At 38.3% G+C, this 23,158-nt stretch overlaps 1 protein-coding gene across 1 annotated transcript in view; it reads right to left on the bottom strand.

Moving 5' to 3' along the window:
• The window catches only part of col4a1 (collagen, type IV, alpha 1), a 72,827-nt gene that overhangs the window by 3,197 nt on the left and 46,472 nt on the right, over positions 1-23,158 (bottom strand). Inside the window, exons 22-51 of the mRNA XM_081369538.1 lie at positions 21,809-21,886; positions 21,642-21,725; positions 21,492-21,562; positions 21,107-21,298; positions 20,782-20,950; positions 20,600-20,692; positions 20,393-20,497; positions 19,944-20,041; positions 19,698-19,848; positions 16,166-16,279; positions 15,892-16,059; positions 15,703-15,792; positions 14,188-14,340; positions 13,783-13,881; positions 13,577-13,666; positions 8,168-8,307; positions 7,936-8,062; positions 7,749-7,829; positions 7,433-7,531; positions 6,672-6,722; positions 6,326-6,511; positions 5,999-6,132; positions 5,839-5,911; positions 5,638-5,709; positions 5,034-5,162; positions 4,860-4,958; positions 4,482-4,694; positions 1,739-1,916; positions 1,538-1,652; positions 642-814 (exon numbers count right to left, since the gene is read on the bottom strand). Coding sequence (XP_081225664.1) covers positions 642-814; positions 1,538-1,652; positions 1,739-1,916; positions 4,482-4,694; positions 4,860-4,958; positions 5,034-5,162; positions 5,638-5,709; positions 5,839-5,911; positions 5,999-6,132; positions 6,326-6,511; positions 6,672-6,722; positions 7,433-7,531; positions 7,749-7,829; positions 7,936-8,062; positions 8,168-8,307; positions 13,577-13,666; positions 13,783-13,881; positions 14,188-14,340; positions 15,703-15,792; positions 15,892-16,059; positions 16,166-16,279; positions 19,698-19,848; positions 19,944-20,041; positions 20,393-20,497; positions 20,600-20,692; positions 20,782-20,950; positions 21,107-21,298; positions 21,492-21,562; positions 21,642-21,725; positions 21,809-21,886 — 3,625 coding nt within the window. The remainder of the gene's footprint in view (positions 1-641; positions 815-1,537; positions 1,653-1,738; positions 1,917-4,481; positions 4,695-4,859; positions 4,959-5,033; positions 5,163-5,637; positions 5,710-5,838; positions 5,912-5,998; positions 6,133-6,325; positions 6,512-6,671; positions 6,723-7,432; positions 7,532-7,748; positions 7,830-7,935; positions 8,063-8,167; positions 8,308-13,576; positions 13,667-13,782; positions 13,882-14,187; positions 14,341-15,702; positions 15,793-15,891; positions 16,060-16,165; positions 16,280-19,697; positions 19,849-19,943; positions 20,042-20,392; positions 20,498-20,599; positions 20,693-20,781; positions 20,951-21,106; positions 21,299-21,491; positions 21,563-21,641; positions 21,726-21,808; positions 21,887-23,158) is intronic.

A 23,158-nucleotide genomic window follows, 5' to 3' on the forward strand; every position in this document is an offset into this window, starting at 1 on the left:
TTTATCAAATTATTAAATTAATCATAAAAAATTATGAAATTCGATAAATGTTGTTTAAATAGTTATTTAATAATATGCTACACTTCATCTTTGTACCATCAGTCCTAAGTAAAACTAATTCACAAGATATATGCAATATATAAGTAATTATTTTCTGAAACAATGTTTTAATTGCATATTGTTATTGTAATTAATTACAGTACCATGTGTAAAGTGTAAAGTGTAAAGTGGACACATTCTAAAAAACAAAACAAATTGTATTAGTTGTCTCTCAGCTGAGCTTAAGAATAAAGAAAAAAATTATTTGTACTTCTAATTTTTTAAGTTGACCTGGTTATTGGTTATATTAGACATTTGGTTCTATTTACTGAGACATAAATACAGTACAAATTCACTAAAATTATCAAGAAAGTATTGTGCCCTCTTGTGGTTAGAGAGAGGTTTTACTTTAGCTTTGAAATTCATCACCATGGGTGTGGCATATGCAGCATACACATTTCAAAAAACAAAAACAAAAAAACAGCTTCTGATATATTCTGTGTGAAGTTGAAGGAAAAAATATGGTGCATCCATTGAAAGGGTATGAAACTGCATGAGAGTTCAGCCAGTTGTCAAAGAATATAAAGTGTGTAAAAGCTTACGTAAACATATCGTTGTCCTCTATGGTGGCTAACCAGAAGCTGTAGGAATTAGCATAGTAGTTGCAGGTGCCGCGACCATGACACTCGATGAAGGGAGCCGAACGAAATTCTTCCAGACAAGAGCCAGGAGAGGCCAGAGCTTGACCGGAGCCCTCAGCACCAGCACTGGTGTGCTATTACACAGACAGACAGAGTGAGACCTTAACTGACCATTCACAAGTACACATTCTCACTAAATCATCCTTGGGAATTATGAATGTAAACTGATTTAGCTTGCTCTCAGTACTAAACCAGGAGACTTAAATAGCTATGTTTGGAAAGAATGAATCATTCAAGAATGATTGGGGTGATGCTGTATGGTAGTGCTATATATATATATAAGAATAATTTTAAAAAGCTATTTTTTAAAAATCTATTTCCACTTGAGTTTCAATAGGCCACATTTAATATGACTATAAAATATTATCATGTTTTTTTTTTATTGTGATAATTCATTAAAGATATTAAACAAAATAAGGATATATATATTGCAATAATACAATTGTATTGTAAAAATAAATCTATAAAAATCAAGTATTTAATAAAAAATAAATAAAAATGATTTAATTTTATAATACAACAGTAAAATTATAATTCTAATATTTCTGTCTAAATTTCTTCATTTTTGAACGTTTAAAACATTGAACTTTTATTTTGGTGGGTTACTGGCAAATAAATATTTGTGCAGCCATTTTCAGAGTGAAGCACAGCACTACGTTCATTTAAGACACATATTTATTTAAATAATTTGCCGCCTTAGTGATTTGACTATCACATTAAGCCATATCGTGATACGAATTTTTTTTTTTTTCGATATATGGTGCAACCCTAAAAAAAAAAAAAACTATTCTCCTCACCATGACGAAAGAGTATCCGATCCAGAGAGAATCCCAACCGCGAGGGCAGGTTGGGATCTGGATGGTCTGGCTGTGCACTGCTATCACCATAGCAGGAGCCTCACAAACTGAACATCTGTCACAGGAAAACATACATGCACACTGTAGGAAGATAAATTCTTACTCATGGAAATAGCAAATGTTTCATAAAAGATCACAAACCTGCTGATAAAGGGTTTGATGCTCTGACCGGTAACAGGGGCCATGCTCATTGGCATGGGCTCAGGAGAGGTGAGCCAGTAGGAATAGTCATTACGAGATGCAAAATTACATACGTTGTTGATGGTGCAGAAGAGGAAAGGCATTGGGCTGAACTTCCTTAGGCAGCTACCAGCTGTACCTATAGGGTTAAAGAGAGCAGGGATGTCAGGGACAGTTTAACTTTGATTTATAATCCATAAAAACTACTCTACCGGGCAAAAGTTTAAAATAATTTTTATTTCTTTTTTTTTTTTTGAAAGAAGTCTCTTTCCGCTCACCAAGGCTGCATTTATTTGATCAGAGATTCAGTAAAAACAGTAATATTGTGAAATATTATTACAATTAAAAAATACTGTTTTCTAGTATTATTTTCTATTATCTGAATGTATTTTAAAATGAAATTTATTCCTGTGATGCAAAGCTGACTTTTCAGCATCATTACTCCAGTCTTCAGTGTCACATGATCCTTCAAAAATCATTCTAATATGCTGATTTGCTCTTCAATTATTATCAACTGTTATTGGTGTTCAATTATTATTAATGGTTCTTATAATCAATGTTAAAAGTTATTGCTGCTTAAAATTTTTGTGGAAACCATGATACTTTTTTGATGGACAGAAAGTTCAAAAGAACAGCATTTATTTGAAATAGAAATATATTGTAACATTTCAAATGCCTTTACTGTCACTTTTGATTAATTTAATGCATCCTTGCTGAGTTAAAGTATTAATTCATTAATTAAAGGGACACTGTGGAGAAATTGTGTTTTTGTCAAACAGCGACCCCTAGAGTCGCTTTGGAATACTTGCACTGTCGTAAATACCGTGTAAATGCGTGTTCCAGTAGCGTCGTCATATCTGGAAATAACATATAGCCTATAACACGCTCTCACACGGTTTTCTTTTTTTTTTAGCATTTTTGAGAGGAGTACAATTTACATATGTGGTTTTAACAACCAGATGCATTTACACTTGTCCAGTTTCATCTGGAATGCGTCTCAGACCTACTCCTGAAGTGGTTTGAGCAATCGGATTCAAATCCGTCTCGAATGCGTTTTGGAGGGCATTTACACCTGGGGTCTTATTTATAAAACTGTGCGTAGGAACCTTACTAAAAGTGTACGTGCGCCCGAAAGCCAAAAAAGGCGTACGCAAAAAAATATTGAGACTTATAAAACCGTTCGTACGCCAGAACCTGCGCAGAATTCACTTTGTAAATCCCAGTCAGCGGAAGATTGTGCACACATGCGTCTCCTCCCCGAAATAACCATATATGGAGCTTACAACGCCTAGTTTTACTGTGCAGATCCTCATCTGCATATCATTTGCATATGATTATTCATCCACGTGATAACGTTTAACGCTACAAGACACATTACATTAATAAAAATCATGTAGTTGCCTATCCTTGCCTTGTTTTTGAAAACATAAATCAAATAGTGTATAAAATACATTTCAGAGAAAGTTTTTCTCACTCTTTCCCACTGGCCGAATTGTATTTTTAATTGAAGCAGATAGGCCTTGGGCATTATTTACACGAAACTATTTTCTCAGACAATCTGCGATTATCATGATAAGCAATTATCTCTGTGGTTAAAACATTAAAACACAGCACGCCACAGGAAAAGTGTTCAAAAACATTGCATCCACAACAAATATTTAGAATAGAATAGAATAGAATGAGCACCATACGTTCTCAATAATGATTTCATGTTTAAGTGTTTAACTCCATTAATTTGAATGGCATATTTAATCTAAATGTTTATATCAGAAGTAAAACATAGTTTAAACCATTATTTTATTTATTTAAACTGGTATTTGCGTCAGTTTCACTAAACGGCCCAACGCGCTCGCAGGCGCGGACATTTAAGATGGGATGGATATTTGTTTCAAGTGATAGGCTTGGTGAGTGAAAGTATATTTGTATTATCTTTCTGTATATGTTTAATTTTCTTTAGATTTTCTGTCTAAAAGTGACCAAAAAGACACTTAACTCCAGCTCACCATCGGTGTCGCCAAACTGCTCCATCTCCAAAACGTTCGTACGCATGGGTCAGAGTTTTCGTGCAGGTGCGCAAATTTTTCCGTCAAGTTTGTTTTTATAAATCACAACTTATGCGTCGGAAGTGGCGTACGCCTCTTTCAGGGCCTGTTTTGTGCGTAAGCAACGATTATAAATGATCTTTTCACGATCGGATAGCTATCCGATCTGAGAAAACGCATGAAGTGGCCAGGTGTAAACAGCCCCCATGACAAAAACATACGCACGAAAGCCGAAAACAAACGCTGGTTGGCCTCTCACGTCCAAATTTGAGGAAGTGGTGGGGGAAGTGACGTATGCTGTAAAGCAGTCGAATTTTGTAGTTCTTTTTGTGCTCTGGTTACTACCCGAACCCCGAAGTTACGCAGTGCCAGTAAAAGTGATACAGACCCCGTCAGGCTATGGCGAACGTGTCATTCAACCTATTGTAAGTCGATGTACCATCACAAGGGTCTTGGAAATATATTATGAAGGTTGAAAAGATACAAAGTGTTCCTTTAATTAATAATTTTATTTTTATATATACTGTATATATATATTTTTCCTTACCTCAAACTTTTGAATGGTATTGCCTCAAGTTTGCCACAAAAATATTAAACAGCAACTGTTTTCAACATTAATAATAATAGTGTTGCTATAAAAATTGAGTGATTACTGTGCTGACCTAGGTCTTGCCCATGTGACCTCTCGTTGCCCTGGACATAAAGCAGCGAATATCCTTCGTAAATCAGTGTTGTTCCATCAGGACATTGTGGAACATCAACAGTCTGACTGTGGCGGGTTACAAGGAAGCCATGGTCCATTGAGGAAGGGCCAGGAGGGCCGATGTGACCTGGGATACCATCAGGCCCTGAGGGCCCAGGGTGCCCTCTGGGGCCTACAGAAAAGAGAATTTGGGGAATAAAATAGGGATCAGTGAGCATAAGCATTCCAATGAATGAAAGTCATTTCAGTTTTGCTGAAATTTCCAGAACTTTCCTCCAGTTCTTCTGCCTGGGACTGGTAATGTCTGTTAACATAATTGGAGTATCTGTGCACCTACCAGTAGGTCCAGTCTGTCCAGGCTCTCCTTTGGCTCCAGGATGTCCATCATAGCCAGGTGTCCCATCAGATCCTTTCAAACCCTGAGGTCCCATCACACCTAGGAGAGTGGTTTTGTGTTAGTGATGTTAGCTTTTTTCATAGACTTGTAAGTTCAGATAGTTGAAAGACTCACCGTGTTGTCCTTTTGGTCCAGGGAAGCCTTGGTTTCCAACTAGACCTTGGGGACCCTGTGGTCCTGGAAGACCAGGTTCTCCCTTTACATATGTGTGTGGCCCAGGGGGTCCAGGGGGGCCTTCGCTACCTTAAATAACAATATTAAAAGCAGAAATTCAGTAAAACTTACAGAATATAGAGCTTTCGGACCTAAATTGTCATTTTATTATAGATGCTTCACCACATATTCAGGTGTTTCAAATAGGGATTTGTAGAAGCAATTTGAATCTGTAATTATGTGAATACATCCTGCATCAGAACACAGTCAAAGCAATGGAATATGAATTATATTGTCAAGATTATACAATATTAATATTAAATGACACTATATTTTATATTATTGAATTATTTATATAATTAATTAATAATAATAATAATTGTAATAATTAATTTTATGAACAATTGTGTATAATATAAATCAATAAAATTAAAGTATACTATTAATATACTATTAGCTATACAATTAAAAGGTTTATCTGAATAAACAAGGTTTATCTGAATGAACATGGATAAACGCCAATGATACAATTTAATGGAAATCTAAGTTCAAGTTTTGTTCATACCTTTGAGACCTGGGAATCCTCTGTCACCTACATCACCCTTAGAACCAAACACTCCTACCTCACCCTTTATACCTGGAATGAAAGTCACTCAATCTCCAATCTCTGGCAAGCATTGCTTTATATAAATATGAAGGATGACACAAAGGACAAATAAATTGCACTTCATCATTCTGTCAAGTCAAATTTCATCTTAAATCTTACCAGGGAAACCAGGAACACCCTGTGGTCCCATCTCACCCTTTGGTCCATTATAACCAGGCAATCCAGGCTCACCCTACAGAGAACAACTGTATTAAATTATACCCTATCATTTTTAAAGGCACATGTTTTATTTTAGAAGATGTACCCTTTACAAACTCACATGATCACCAATTAAACCTTTGTCTCCTTTATACCCTTGAGAGCCTCGTGGGCCAGGGATGCCAACATCTCCCTTATCTCCTTTAGATCCAACACTTCCTGGAAAGCCAGGTTGGCCTGGAACACCAGTAGCACCTGCGGTAAAAAAAAAAATTAGCTGGGTGTAAGATGATGCAGGCCACATTCACAGTCATGCTTTAGAGTACTAAATGCAGTTCAGTACGGTTCATTTATTAACAAGAGTAACAACTGCATTTTATAATCATAGTGAAACCCGTTAACTGTTAGACTACTAACAAGAAAATGATTGAGAATATTTAGGGTTCACCTTTTTCTCCTGGCTGCCCCTGAGGTCCCCTGTCCCCTTTAGGCCCCTCCATGGATGCTCCTGGAAGTCCTCTCTCTCCAGGTTGACCAGATTCCCCTGAGAATCCTTGCACACCTTTGTCACCTTTGGTTCCAGGAATACCTGGACTCCCAGGCATGCCAGGAAGACCAGGGTTGCCTTTGTCACCTGTGTGGAGACAAGGAGAAGTATTAATGTTTAATTTTAATTTCACTAAATATCCTTAAATTATTAATTGGAAGGAAAGAAGAAAAATGTATTCATTTTTAGTAGAACTCTCAGTCCTCCATAAATGACAACCTAATTATTGAGGATCTGTGATTCTAACCTTTGCCACCAGCCTCTCCGCGAGTTCCTGGAAATCCTTTCCCAGGTATACCTGAAGAAACAGAACAATTGTTTGTCTTTAGATCATCGGGTCTCATTCACTAACCATTTGTATAGTATGCACACGATTCATCAACTCTTAAAATTGTATTGTAAATGTATGAAAAACATCGGAAGAACTAAAACGACACTTTCACAAAAATCACTTACTCTGGGGGGCCTTATATGTGTTGTGATTAAATTTTATTCACAGATATATTATAAATATATACAAAGTGTAAGAAAAGGTGTAACGGCTGTGAGATTCCTCTACATACAAAAATGTAGATGAACCTATGTAGGTGTTGTCTGTATAAAAGGTGTTTAATAAAAGGTGTTTAAACTGGTTTTGAGGATGGCACTCTTGGCATTGCTTGAGGATCTTGCTGCGCACGCTCTGAGACGATAGCGCATCCTTAGAGCGCGTCATATGCTTGCTGTGATGAAAGGTTGTGCAGAAAGCCCTTATACGGAGATGGTTTGGGCAAGTTTTATGCAAATAACTAACCTCAGTCACGCAGTCACTCATTTACAATACTCAAAATTAATTAATTGTCATGAGAAGTTCTCCTGTGCAAATAAATACGAAAAATCTATGCAGTTATCAGTGAATGAAACCCATTGTCCAATAGTGTCTTTAAAGGAGTCCAAATATGTATGTTTCTCTGAAGCAGGATTTCCCTTTTTGAGCTTCCTTTCACCTTTAGAGCTACACAATCTCACCGGGTACTCCTCTCTCTCCAGTGAATCCAGGAATTCCATCTACCCCTGCTTCACCTTTGTCCCCATATGGACCTGGAGGACCCTGCAGACCAGGTTCACCTAATCAAAGAAAAGAAAAAAAAAAAGATCTCATTAGGATTTTCACCACCAAATGTATGTGGGACATTTGAAGCTTGCCTGTAAAGTAACTTTATGCACATTTATTTTGTCTGTCTCAGAAGGGTTTTACCTTGGACAGAAACTTTTTGAATGCGTCTAGCAACATTAAATGGCTTTCTTATTAAACAGATCTCAGGTGTATTTCAGTTTGACTTACCTGGACGTCCTGATAACCCAGGATCTCCTGGGGACCCCGGCAAACCAGTGACGCCTTTCTCACCTGGCTTCCCTGGACTGCCTGCTCATGAATGGAAGATTGTATTATTGTCCAAATGTGTTAATAACACATTAAGTGTTGTGTAAAATTTAAGTGTAATATGCATTGATCATTGGAATGATCTTGCCTTGGTAACCAATAAGTCCTGTGTCTCCTTTAGTTCCTTGAGATCCAGGACTCCCCGGGACACCCATTGTACCCTTCTGTCCCTTATGTCCAGGTTCTCCACGATCTCCAGGGGCTCCTATATTTCCCTGTAAGTATGAGATGAGTCAGAGGAAGATATTTATTAGCATTGATAATGTGCAAATTTACAGTTATTTATACTCATAGTATGAGTCTCATACAACAACACAAACCTTCGCTCCAGGGGGACCAGGGAATCCTATTGCTTCTGCACCAGGATCTCCTTTATCTCCTTTGGAGCCTTCAGAACCCTTAAATCCCGGGTGTCCCGGTAACCCAACAACACCTTTATAACCTTTTTGCCCAGTTGAACCTAAAGAACCACAAATTCCTCATTAAGAAACAGTAAAAAGGCCCAAACAACAGTACATTTACATTTAGTCATTTAGCAGATGCCTTTATTCAAAGCGACTTACAAATGAGGACTAAATTAAGCAAGTCATCGTGAAGAGACAAAAACAATGCAAGAAGATTTCGGGCATTGCTCAGAGTAGCATAAGCCAGAAAAGTTTGGATTAAAGGAAAAGGAAAGAATTTTTTTTTTTTTTTTTTTTTTTTTTGTCAGAGCCATGGTTCAACACCTGCCTGTAGACAAAGACTAAGAACCTTTTTAATACGTAATGGCCTGTTATCTATGAAAAGTCATACAAGGGTCAATGATGTGACGCTTATTTTTGTCGAATTGATTTTAGTGCTGTCAATCGATTTAAAAAGATAGATTATTAATCCCACATTTTTCTGTAATTAATTGTTGATCGTTGAACATTAACATTTTTTTATATCTTTTTATATTGTAATACATACTTTTACACCGAATCTCTAAATTAATGTAGAAACAACATAAAGAATGTATATTTTAAATATTGTTTTGATGTCATATTTTTATTAAGTGCTTTGAACGAAGGCCAGTATCACCGATACCAATACTACTACTACACACAAAAATAAATACACCTCTTCTGTGATGAGCAAATGTCTTGTTGAATTGAATTTAACTGAATTGAATTTCTTTATTGTCATTGTATGCATTTGTACTTTCCTCACTAGATGCAATAATACGATAAGTCAAAATAATGTTTAAAATTATCCTAATACTAAGCAATACAATTTTATAAGATAAGCAAATAAGCAAATAAATAAAATAATTTAAATGTATATAATCAATCCAATGCAAAAAAGAGATAACAATAGTTAACATCAGTATACACAATATACACCACCATAAAAATAAATAAATAAAAAACAAATAAGAATAATAATTCCAGCAATTACACACTATTCCAGTGAAATTCACATTCTCAGTGAAGCAATTAAGGGTAGTCGAAAACAGTTTGTAATTACAAAACAGACAGAACAGACAGATTACAGAACAGTTTGAAAGTAAAAATAAAACTCATATTGGCTTGATTCAGAGCATCTATGGCTCTGGGAATAAAGCTGTTCCTCAGTCTTGAAGTACATGCATACAATGCCTTATAACGCATAGGTGGGAGTAATTCAAACATATGACGGCATGGGTATGTAGGGTCCTTACAGATGTTGATTGCTGACAGCCTTCATCAGACAATGTAAATCACAGAGATATCTTCCAGTGCTGGTAGTTCAACTCCGATTATTTTCTGTGCTCGCAGGACAACCCTCTTGAGTGCTTTCCTATCACTAGCTGTGCAGCTAAGAATCCACACTATAGAGCAGTAGGCCTATATTAAGATACTCTAGTACACTGTTAGAAGGTAATCAGCATTTGATGAGGCAAACCAGCTTTCCTTAACATCCTTAGGAAAAACTATTTTTGCAGTGCTCTCTTGATCAATGCAGTAGTGTTTATGGACCAAGTGATGTCCTCTGAGATGCATATGCCCAGAAACTTGAAACTGGACACTCTGTCCCCTCTGGCTCCGTTGATAAAAACTGGAGTGTATTCCAGCTTCTGCGATCTCCCAAAATGTATAATTAGCTCCTTGGTTTTCTTTGTGTTGAGGGTCAAGTTGTTCTCTGTGCACCAGCTTACCATATTCTGTACCTCCACTCTGTAGGCTGATTCGTCATTATTAGAAATCAGACCAATCACTGTTGTGTCATCCGCAAACTTTACAAAGATGTTATTAGACAATGCAGTAACACAGTCATGTATCAAAAGGAAAAAAAGGATGGGGCTCAGTACATATCCTTGTGGTGTGCCAGAGCTCAGTGTTATGTTGGAAGATAGATGTGTGCCTAATCTCACCACCCGAGGACGCTCTGACATAAAACTCAGGATCCAGTTACACAATGATGAGCTGAGTCCTAGATCATGAAGTTAAAGAATAAGCTTATTGGGTTCAAAGTATTAAAAATAGAGCTAAAGTCAATAAATGCCCTGTCTGTCCAAGTGGGACAGGACAGAGTGGATGGTCAAAGAGATGGCATCCTCAGTGGATCTTGACTCTATATGCAAACTGGTGCGGGTCCAGAGAGGCAGGAATAATGGTCTTAATATGAAAGAGGACCGGTTTTTCAAAGCACTTCCTTATTATTGCAGTTAGGGCAACTGGATGGTAATCGTTCAAATTGCTGATGTTTGTTTTCTTTGGTACTGGTACTATGATAGATGACTTCAGGCACTTGGGGACTCTTGTCTGCGATAAGGACAGGTTGAAGATACTTGTGTAAGAATTGAGAAATTAGGAAATGCCGCCGGACAGTCTGTTTGAAGAGCGACCAGACCCTGAGAGAGGACAAAGGACCTCTCTGGAAATTAGCATTTAAACTCACCATTTGTGAGGCAAAGTCTCACCTCAGAACACATGTCTCCCCCTTCCTCTCACATGCTGAGACCACATGTAAATCACCCAAGAAAATGTATAGTTTAATGAGAATGATTATCACAGAGTATTTTTCATGTTTGGTATCATTTAAAATGTCGCAGTGCGACTGGTACAAATGTCTCATTTCCAAATAAGTAAAACAAAAGGTAATAAGGTTTTCAAGAGTTTATGGATAACTGACACACAGGGAGGGGTTGGCCTCTAGACAAATGGTCTCCCTACACCCAAAGGTGTAACCTCTGAATGCAAATTTATTTTGTTAGCACATGTTTCCATGTGAAAGAGGGCTGTCTATTTAATGAGATGCAGCAGGGAGTTCGAGGCCTTTCTGTAACTCAGATTTGCCCGTGAGGCTGAGAGTGAGATCTCTCTGCCTCATGTATTTCTTAATGTTGGGTTGCATCTTTTCTCTTTATTCCAGAGCATTTGATGTTTTGTATCGATTATCTTTGAATTGATTATGAAATAGACATGATACATTTACCTGACATAATAAATTGTTACATTTGATTATTCTAACTGACTTTGAGATTATTTTCATTAAAGAGTTAAAAGGAATAGTCAAACATTCGCTCACAATTAATGATCCACAGATATCATTAAAACCTTTTCATTTATGGAGTCAGATGAAATAACGAGAGAATGCATATTCAAATGTATTGCATTTAATCAAAAAATGCTTTGCCTCGAGAAAAGGACAGTAACACGTAAAGACCTTCCGCGCTGGTCGGATGCCTCCTCTGGGCCGATTGAGCGCGAGCTTACACTTGTGAATACCTCAGCTAACTGTCCAGCACATTCTTTAAGTACCCATCCTGAGACCCCATCCAGGCCCGTGGCTTTCCGTGGATTAATCCTCCGCAAAGTACACTGTACCTTATGTGTGCTTAATATAAGTGTCTGTTCAGTCTCTGCTGCTGGGATTGTTGCACCAGTTATGATATTGTCAACTTCAAAACTAGCAAAAGCTTGTTAGTCAGTGCAGCATCACTGTGGGAACAGACAGAGTTACTCTTATAGTCTGTGAGTTTCCTGATACCTGGCCTCATACTCGTGCGTCAGCACTGCTGAAATGATTTGTATCCCTTTGTCTGTAGGTATTTTTGGCCTTTTTATATACTCTGGTGTCACCAGATTTAAAAGTGGTGTTTTGTGCTTTCAGGAGATTTCAGAGCTTTATTCATCCATGGGTTCTGAGTTGGGAACATCTATATTTTCTTATATGTTGTGACACTGTCCACACAGCTATAAATTAAAAGGGCACAGGCTGTGCAAACAGATCCCACAGAGTCCTATCAAAATAAAATGGCTTATTTACTTGGCCTATCAATTAAAGTGGCTTCTTCAGGCAATATTTTGACTCTCTGGTAACACTTTACTGTTCCGTCATTAATGAATAACTACACAGGAGCAAATGAGTAATGCATAATTAACATTCTAGTTACTACTATTAACTAACAAGAAACTCTGATTAACGAATTTGTAAGTAATAGTGCTAAATCGAATGTGGTAGTTAACAATTAGCTAATCAATAACTATTATTTTTTTCATACCTCCCAGATGACTACTAAGAGCTACTATACAGGTTCATAAATAACATGAAGAATGCATAATGTATTATTAATTCTAAAGGTAAGATAATACCTTTATCTTTTTGATAATTGAGGATTGTTTTCCCACTAGTAATGACTCAAGTATTACCAAATCATTCAGAATGAATACAGAGTCATAAGGCACACAGAGTGTAGGGAAGTTAAATTTGCCAATGCAGTAAAGTCCTCAATCGGGCAAAACAAAAACAGGAACATCCATGAAGTCATGATCCAATACAAGAACAAGATCACCACCAAACAACGACTAGCAAAGACCAACTAAAAGGCACAAGCTTAAAAAAAATCAATGATAATCAAAGACAGGTGTAACCAATGACGGTAATTATAACAACTAATAGGACAACAAGGAGAGACAGAAAACAGGAAGAGAACACTGAAACAATGAGAACAGAGAATACACTTCAACATAAAAGTCCATACAAAACAAAAGACACAGCACCGGGATCATGACAGCAGCTTCTTCTGATATTCAGTAATTCTGTGTGATCATATATAATATTCACATTTGTGGATAAGCTAAACACACACACAAAAAAACAAACAAACAAACAAAAAAAAAAAAAAATAGCCTAAAAAAGCCAGAGCTGCTGCGTCTTCACGTGCCACTATCTTTATATATTACATATTTTTGTGGTGTGACTCTCCAATAATCGTAAAGATATTTATGGATTCATAATTTATAATATTTGCACTTATCTTTTTACTTAGAATTAAAAAGAAAAAAATAGTTTAATAATAAAAATGAACAATTGGCATACAGGATTGCAATGTACATTTCTAAGAACTAGCATTTCCCAGTCACACTTTAGAGTATGGTCCAATTCTCACTATTAACTAACTATTAACTATGTCTTTTGCCTCAATAAACTAATTACGGCTAATTAATAGTTAGTAAGGTAGTTGTTAAGTTTATGTATTTGGTAGGATTAAGGGATGCAGAATATGGTCATGCAGAATAATTATGTGCTTTATAACAGCCAATATCCTAGTAATATGCATGCTAATAAGCAACAAATTAATAGTGAGAATTATTAAAATAATTTACAGAACTTAATATAAAGTGTTACCCACTTTCCTTCCATTTTTTAATTAATTAATTATTATTTTTATTTTCTGTATTTTGTATTAACCCACATGTAGAAGAGTAGAGTACTATATGCACCTGGAAGTCCCATGTCTCCTCTTGGACCTGTGTCTCCAGGTTCTCCAATACGTCCTGGATCCCCAGGGATTCCAGAGTCTCCTTTCTGACCTACAGTGTAGACGCAGTAATCAAATAATGTTCTCATAATAACATTATTGTATCATAGTGCTTATCATAATTTTAAAATGACTTTTAAAAGTCAGATTTTTGCTTTAGGGACTAACCTGGCTGTCCAGGTGATCCTGGCATTCCATCTTTTCCTTGCATTCCAGGGTCTCCGGGTGTTCCAGGGAACCCCTTATCTCCAGCAGGACCAGGATCACCTGATAGACAATTTTTTTTTTTTACAGTTCACTGATTTTCAACAGCAAAATCTTTGATGATTGCTCTCATTGGAAGCCACCAATCCAGAAATGTGTATTTCCTTAACATTTAATCAAAGATTATTGTTATTTACTTGCATCTGTTTAAAATCTTAAAACAGAAAAAAAATGTCTGACAATATTTTTGATTTAAAAAGATTTAGTTTGTCCAGTTGTTCTACAGTCATCAAAAAAAAAAAAAAAAAAAAAAAAGTAATTGGCTTTGATCTTGAAACATCTATTGCAAACACCTTCTGCTTTAAGTACCTGGGTCTCCGCTGTCTCCTTTATCTCCTTTAAGATGTTCCATATCCACATCAGTCATGTTACCAGGTGGCCCCTGTAGACCTTGCTCTCCCCTCTCACCCTTGGGACCTGAATCACCAAACACTCCCCTGATCCCAATCAAACCAGGGTCACCTGAAAGAGACAGAACATCATCATGAAGATTTAACTAATGCAACTCTGCAGGTGCCTCTGCCAGAGTAAGATAAAGTTATCTTATTTAGTCCAAATAAAAAGAATAGTCTTAAAGGGCACCTATTATGCAAAATTCACTTTTACATGGTGTTTGAACATAAATGTGTGTTGGCAGTGTGTGAGCAAAACCACCCTAGAATGATAAAAATCCACCCAGTAGTTTTTTTACTATCTCAATAAATCATAAGCACTGTCTGTCTCAGAACGCCCTGTTCTAGATTTCTCTCACTGTGACGTAGAAATGAGCTAAGCCCCACCGACGTGATATGATTGACATCTGGTTTTGGCATAGACCCCGCCCTCGGTGATCTGCATCCTCCATTGTTTCAACGACAGCCGGTAATGTCTCCTAAGAAGTGTAGGTGTTCTGTTGTGGGATGTAAGAATGGACATACTAGTCTTCACTGACATCAGAGCCACCGAAAATGCAGCGGATGGATTTTATTTATGAAGAAAAGGCACCACTTAAACTTCCTAAATACGAGATTAATTTTCTGACTGACTGTTTAGTGAACGAGGGTCAAAGTTAATCCTCAAGTGTGGATCGTTGCCTACAGTTCGCGATCCAATGTCAACTCCAGAAGTAAGTGTATTTTATGATTTTTGAGCAAATAGTCATTTCAATCGATGTCAGCCAGTTCAACAACAAATGCGTCTAAAGCTATTTATTGTCGTCGTCATAGGATGTCTCAACAAACAACGTCAGACAGTTTTATGTCACGTAGGCATTTTTTTGCAGCATTTACAAATGTAAATAAATTAAGGTCTGCTCTATCTCCATAGACAGTAGGCTATATAAACGTCTATCTCCCTCCCCTTAATAAATAAATAAATAAATAAATCGTTTGTACTTAGCAAACGTTATCACAGTAGTGTGTGTGTGTGTGTGTACTAGTTTCAAAAAATTGCGCGAACGTTATCACAGTTCGTGTGTGTGTGTTGCACATCCATAATGGCAAAGGGGACGCGATTAAAACTTTGTAAGTACATAAATGTATCAAATAACCATTCCGAGACGTTTAGTCCATTCTCATTCGTGTTTATTCTGTGCCAGACTCTCTTCATCATCTAGGTCCAGCAGCAGGGCGGGGATATGCAGCTCATTTACATTTAAAGTGGTAGGCGCCAAAACAGCTCTTTTTAAAACAGGCCCCAAAAATGACATTTTCAAATGGTTATAATAAATTAACTGTGGGGTATTTTGTGCTGAAACTTCACAAATGCATTCTGGGGACACCCAAGACCAATATTACATCTTCTAAAAAGGGGCATAATAGGTGCCCTTTAAATGTGTTTTCATACCTCTTTGTCCAGGTTCTCCAGGGTTTCCAATGAGACCTGGAAATCCAGGGGTTCCTGTCATTCCCATGATTCCAATTTCTCCTTTTGGACCTGAAAAAATCCAAATAAAAATCCAAATATGAATCAACTTAAGATAAACAAGTATGTGTCAAGAGAATGCCAGAAGATGGGTATCAAAAAAGTACTCACCACGTTCACCAGGGAAGCCATCTTTTCCAGGATCTCCTGGTGGACCAGGAAAACCCTTAGATCCTGTTAGACCTGGGACACCAGGGTTACCCCTGTCTCCTGGAGGGCCAGGCATGTCCAGACCAGGTAGACCTTGATAACCTTTTTCACCCTTTATACCTATCCGACCTGGGATGTCATCAAGGCATGTTACAAACCATGTAAGATGTGAACATCTATGCATGTGTGTGCATATACTATACATCTGTGGGTGTTACTCGCTTGAAAAACTCACCAAGGGGTCCAGGGCCTCCAGGTGGCCCCATTGGTCCAGGTGGTCCAGGTTCTCCATATCCTGGAGGACCTGGCGGCCCCACCGCACCATGAACTCCAGGCGGTCCATGGTCACCTGCAAAAATCCAAATGAATTTAAAGTTATACCCCCTGAACCCATCCTCTTCAATTCCCTGCAAGCCACCCCTGTAACACAGTCATTATCTAGAGTGGATTACTTCAATGCTCTATTTTCCGCCTAGCATGCACAATACAACCTATGCAAAGTATCCAGAACATGCCTGATCTTCAGTCAACCTAAAGGTACTTTCACAACTTTGCCCAATGCATTCAACTCTGTGCAGAGCTGTTTAGTTCTTTAACATAAACTCACCAATACCATCCTATGATAGGATGGTCTTTGTGAATTTATGTTCACAGAACTTTTGTGATGCCACATTCAACAAATCATCAAAGACTGCATATGTAACCTAGGTTCCCTGAGAGGGAACTCAATGCTGCAACATTCTGTTGATGATATAGGGACGCTTCACAGAAACCGATGTCTGAAGCACTACTGGCCACAGCAGTCATATGCTATTACTGACATGTCTACTAAAGGGTGCCCGCATTAAACTTCATCAACTTTAAATTGTCTGAAGGAATATGACTGGATGGGGTGTTCAAACTGCGCTTTGACATTTAATCACTGGCGCTCATGTTTTGAATCAGTATCGCTAACGTTTCAATATTTTAGTGAATGTAAGTGAGCTATGCTCATATTCTGATTTTAAATTTGAATAATGGCAACTCCTGAAATGTGTTATCCCATTGATAATACCAGAGCACTGAGCAGTTGAAATAAATAAAACAACTCATAACATGGATGCAGTTATTGCATGGATGGAGCAAGAACAATGTAAGTGTCTTAAATACAAGGACATAGTTCAAATGAATGGTAAAGCTTGCCCTCTTTAACAATACAGTTGAACTAAATGTACAAAGCGAACTTTCTACAAAGTTGAAAAAACCTTAAAGGGATAGTTCGGCCAAAAATGATATTTAACCCATGATTTACTCACCCTCAAGCCGTTCGAGATGTATATGTCAATCTTTTTTCAGACGAACACATTTTCAGTTATTTTAGAAAATGTCTTAGATCTTTCAGTGGTTATAATGTGAAGTAATGGGGTCCACCTCCTTCAAGTCCCAAAATGTGCATGCAAATGAGCAAACTTACTTATTTACTCTTACTTGAGTCAAATTACTTTTCAGTACTTCTTCTTGTACTCAAGTAAATTATTCCTTAAGTAGCAATACTTTTACTTAAGTACAATTATTTAGTACTCTTCCCATCACTGCTGAGAGCATCGCAGCTAACACATTAAGAGAAAGGGATAAACCTGTCTTGAACTCCTCCGCCAGCTCCACCTGTGTTTTCAACAATCTGCGAGGTGCAGATGCCTGGCTCCCATCCCTTGTGAAAAGAGCCAGGAAAGAGCGGAGCTGATCGAGCATGCTCCACTTCTAAATATATATCACACGAGTTGTGGTTTCATCCCAAAAATTAAATGCACATCTCCTAAACCTGTTAGAGCTTACGGCTGTCACGATTATGCAATTTGACAGACCATTCATTGTCTAAGAAATTATTGCTGTTTTTGTCAAGGTTGGGGTGAAGGGATGAAGTGAGGACTCAGTAATGCAGATTAAGGGCTTTTATTTAATAAAAAAAATTAAACTACCCCGAGGGTGAAAACAGGACCGACAGCTGGACTTGACTTGACAACAAGGCAGGGAAACACACACAAGAGGTGACATTTGAAGACGATCCTGCACAGTGGCCCGTTCTTCGTACGTTGCTTAAAACATCCGAGATCAGATTACACATCCAAGATGATATCATCATGCTAATTATGATCTGGCTAATTAGGTTCTTCGAACACACTTGCCGGGTATGATTAGTATAGCTGGATTGAGTTATCTGAGATAATTGCGCATCCATGCGCTGGTTAAAAGGGGATATGTATCGATAGTAGAAACATTGATCAGCAACGCTGCCATTGGCTGCTCAGCGTGGCCAAAGAGCGCGCTCAGTTTTACTCCTCAGCAGAGCAAGAGCTAATAGTCGAAGTTTATTCAGGAATTTTAATGTTTAATCAAAATGCCAGGGAACACCTCAAAGTCTGCAAAAGCCAGGAGAGAGGGCTGGCAAAATGTAACAGACAATTTAAATCCATTAGAAGTGGCCATGTTAGATGTTTTTATCACTTATTAGCCTATATATTTGTATTTTAATTTGTATTTTATATTTGTAGTTTCGGTGCATGTCTCTTTAAATGATAATGAGTAACTGCTCACTCCACCCCTCTCTTCCATGGGGGGTGTCGAATGGCTGAGGCCAGAAAGATGCTAATACGGGACAGTCAGTCAGTGGTCCTGGATGAGCATTATGACATCATAGTGCTCAGAAAAAAGGAGTGAATGGATTTTTTCTTCATTGTATAGTGGTTGTGTCCACACACTGCAAAGACACATTTATATGCGAACACCATATAAAAGTGAATTTTGCATTCGATGACCCCTTTAAATTTCATTTATAGAGTGAAAAACTTTGTGCTGTTTTCTAACAGTTAAATAAAGAGAGAAAACCTGCATTTAACCTTTTCACTGGCATTTTGTTTTTATAATTAGACAGATATCGTGATGTATCATTATAGGATTGTCTAGCAATATATAGATTATCGCAGAATTGCTGTATCGTGATATTATCAGTATTGTGAGCCATGTATCGTGTACAGTATCATATTGTATTGAGGAACCCTGTGATTGCCACCCCTACTCCCTATACACATAGTATGCATTCCGTGTAGGGCACCAACTATAAAGAAAAATACCCTCCGAAAAAGAAGAGTGAATTTGAGAGTGATTTTGACCGAGGGGGAACCCCATGTCTCTTGTGCCTTCTAAAAGAGCTCAATAATCGTGGTTGACAAAAATAATCGCAATTAGATCAAATAACCACAATCAGGCGGTTATTTAATAATCGCAACAGGCCTAGAGCTTGCCATTATGTCTAACTAAGCATTGAATTGACAAAAAAACACATATATTTTCACATGCACACACAAACAAAGCAGCTTCCTGAAGACAAAAAAGCTGATGATGTTTAATGCAGAACCCTTTTATAGACATGCCGGTGCACCAAATGACATCATATGACTGCCGTGGCCAATGAGATTGGCAAGATTTCACACGTGCTTTAGACACCAGTTCCACTGAAGCTTTCCCGTAGCATCAACAAAATGATGCAGTGATGAGTGTTGACCTTTTCCTTTTTTTAGAAATGCATCAATGAAACCATCAGGATTTTTTATTTTATTTTTATGTTTTCACATTTGTGTACACTCATCACTTTCCATGCTCTTCCAATATCAGTTACAGGGAACAAAAGTATCTGCTAAAAATTCCTTAGTCACTTCTCAAAGTACATTTTGAACATCTGGTAAATAATCTATTCAAAAGCATTATGTGAAACCAACATATAACTGTACCTTTGATTCCTTTAGGTCCAGGTGGCCCAATACTTCCCTCAGTTCCAGGAACCCCTGCCATTCCAGGATTACCCTTTTCTCCTGGAAATCCTGGCACTCCTTGCAGACCTATGGCACCCTTAGGACCAGGAAGACCCCTGCCAGGTTCACCCTGTATACGATACAGATCAATGACAACGTGACAATTACTCACCCATTTCAATAAAATATTATGCATCAAAATCTAAATGGCAGCCACCATCATACTTTTTGCCCAGGTGTCCCTGCACGACCAGGAAAGCCATCCTGGCCTGGTTGACCAGGCTCTCCTGGAATTCCATTGGGTCCTGGAATCCCAGAGTATCCTAGCAGAGGGAAAGATGGATAGTTAGAAAACATTACAGAATAGATAGCTGAAACAAAATGTGACACGCATTTATAAATGTGCATTAGAATGCCCTGGAATGTGAATAGTTCAATTTCTTTCTTTCTTTTTTTTTTGCAGAGTATAGTATATCTTAATCAGAGTATAATATATCCAGAGTAGTATATATTGATCATAAAGTATGCCCAACCTAAATCTATATATCACTTATTTTTCCACTGTAGCTATTGTTATCAATGGACACAATTAGAGTTTAAAAGGTGCAGTGCTTTAGCACATTTCTCCTTTAAGCTTTTAATTTGACTGTTACAGTCTGGCACTTGCAGGTTACCTTTTGGCCCTGGGGGCCCTGGGAGTCCAATTCCAGACAGCCCAGGGTCACCTTTGTTTCCTGGGAATCCTTGACGTCCATGTTCACCTTGAAGACCTCTATCACCTGAGTGACAATGTGAAAAAGACGTCAACACAGCCAGCTCTGCATCACACCACTGAGTGCAGTTTTCAAGCAGTATGAAACATTAGCATAACATGAATTTACCTTGAAGACCAGGTCTGCCAGTCTCTCCACGAGGCCCTGGGGCACCCTGAGGTCCAGGTAAACTTATTACTCTACCAGCATCACCTTTACTTCCTATAAAGATATTTGAAATAATGGTTGTTTTAAAGAGCAAAGCATTTACAACAAGTAAATAAGCAAATGTATTACTCTAAATCAATGACCTGGAAATCCTGGCCTTCCTGGTGCACCAGGCAACCCTGAAGAGCCTTTTTCACCAGGTTCACCTGGCTGTCCTACACCTGGGATACCAGGGGGACCTCTCTCACCCGGAAGGCCGGTGGTACCAACATCTCCATCCAGGCCACGATCACCCTTAATACCAAATCTGGCCTAATCATAGAAAAGATTTATGAATCAAAATATCTTCTATGGGTAGGAAAACACTGCAGAATATACATTAGGGCTTAGATGCACTGTGAATTAGATGCAAAAGTGAATTAAGCTATTTAAGTATATAAGTCTTTTTAGTCAGATCTTTGAACTCACAGGCTCTCCCTTGGCTCCAGATTGCCCTGGTTGGCCATCTCTTCCTGGGAGGCCATCAACACCTGGGAATCCTCTGTCTCCAGTAGTCCCAGGATAACCTTTATCTCCTTTCAACCCTGGAGCCACAGAGACATCACCAGGTTCACCCTGAGCGCCAGGGGCACCTCTTAAACCCGGAGAGCCATCTTGACCCTAAAGTCCAAGGAAATGCAAGAAGAAAGGTAAGATTTGTGCAGACAGGATGTATTGTGTTTACATCCACATTTAAAGTGGCCACAGTGCACTACCAATTGAGTTTGTATCCAATCCAATGTTTTTGGTGCCACAAAATGGACTTTGACATACTAAGTAAGAAATGTTATATAACAATATAAAATGTACGTACAGGATTTCCAGCAGGCCCAAAAGGTCCTGGCACACCCTTCTCTCCTTTACTCCCTACTTGTCCAGGAAAACCTAAAATGAAAACATTCAGTATGATGCATCTCAGAAAGTCCAAACATACCAAAACAAAGCCTTGCTCTCTGCTTCTCACCTTGCTGACCCTTTGGCCCCTGGGGACCAGGCAAACCTGGGGGCCCAAAACCAGTGCACTCTGTGCATGTTTCCCCTTGATCACCTGAAAGAGTAGAAAAACTCAGAACCAATTTTGAGGAAACTGAAACTACAGTGAACAAATGGATGACTGAATAACAGCCTCACCTTTCTGTCCCACCTCTCCTGGCAACCCTGCAGGTCCCGGAGGGCCTGGAGGTCCTTTTTCAATATTACAGTCTTCATCTAAAATAAACAAGATTAATGCCAATGACATTTTGGAATGGACAATCAAAGGAACCACACAATCATCTTTACACATTGGGCCCTATCTTGCACCCAGCGCAATTGACTTTGTACACCGACGCATGTATCATTCCTATTTTGCACCCGCGCAAAGCGCGCTTTTCCCTCCACAGAAGCACGTCGCTAAACTAGGGAATGAACTTGCGCTCCCTGGGCGGTTCAGCGCAAAAAAGGAGGCGTGTTCCAGCGCAAACGTTACGTCATGCTATTTTGCAGGTTTAGAAAACAATTGCGCCACTAACCAGGAAAAAATAGTTAAAAGTCAGTGGCGCGTTGCGCTTGTTATTCATATACTATTTTAAGGGCGCATGCTTGGCCATAATCAATGTAGCGTGTGCACAACGCGCATACACTTTGATTCTCTCATCTACACAGAAGCAGCAGTTTTCCTTTTTGCAAATCATACATTATTACAATAGATAGATAGATAGATAGATAGATAGATAGATAGATAGATAGATAGATAGATAGATAGATAGATAGATAGATAGATAGATAGATAGATAGATAGATAGATAGATAGATAGATAGATAGATAGATAGATAGATAGATAGATAGATAGATAGATAGATAGATAGATAGACAATTTATTATAAAAGCATACATCTAGCTTACACATTTACCCCAATTATCATACGCCTTTTTAACCGAAGTTAATTTGGGTGGGTTTCTCCATCCCCAACGTCCCTGACGAGAGCGTTGCTCTCCTTGGCTGTGAACCGCTCCTGGCGCGCGCCTGGCGAATCCGCCGTTATAATAGGAATCCGCTAAGAACACACGCGTCTGCTCTTAAAAGGAATGTGAGATGACGCTCTGATTGGTTTATTTTACGTTACGCCCAAACCACACCTATGAATGATGAAGCTACTTCAGACCAACCCATTTTAGATTTGCGCCTGGCGCAAGAGTCATTTATCCCGCTGGGAAAATAGCAACAGCGCCAAGACCCGCCCACAAAGTTACTTGCGCTTTGACACTTGCGTTTCAGATCGTTAAAATAGGGCCCATTGTGTCTAACAGTGTTGGGGAAGTTACTTTTAAAAAGTAGTGTTTGCTCGTTACTCGTTACTTTTTAAAAAAGTAATCCGTTACTTTACTTAGTTACCCCATTTGGAAAGTAACTTTTTACGGTACTCGTTACTATTACGTTACTTTTATGTTGCTTGACTTTGGGCAGAACCCAATATCTGTTCCTAAATATGTAGACATAA

Source organism: Scardinius erythrophthalmus, assembly GCF_964197995.2.
Source record: "Scardinius erythrophthalmus genome assembly, chromosome: 6".
Classification (NCBI taxonomy): Eukaryota; Metazoa; Chordata; class Actinopteri; order Cypriniformes; family Leuciscidae; genus Scardinius; species Scardinius erythrophthalmus.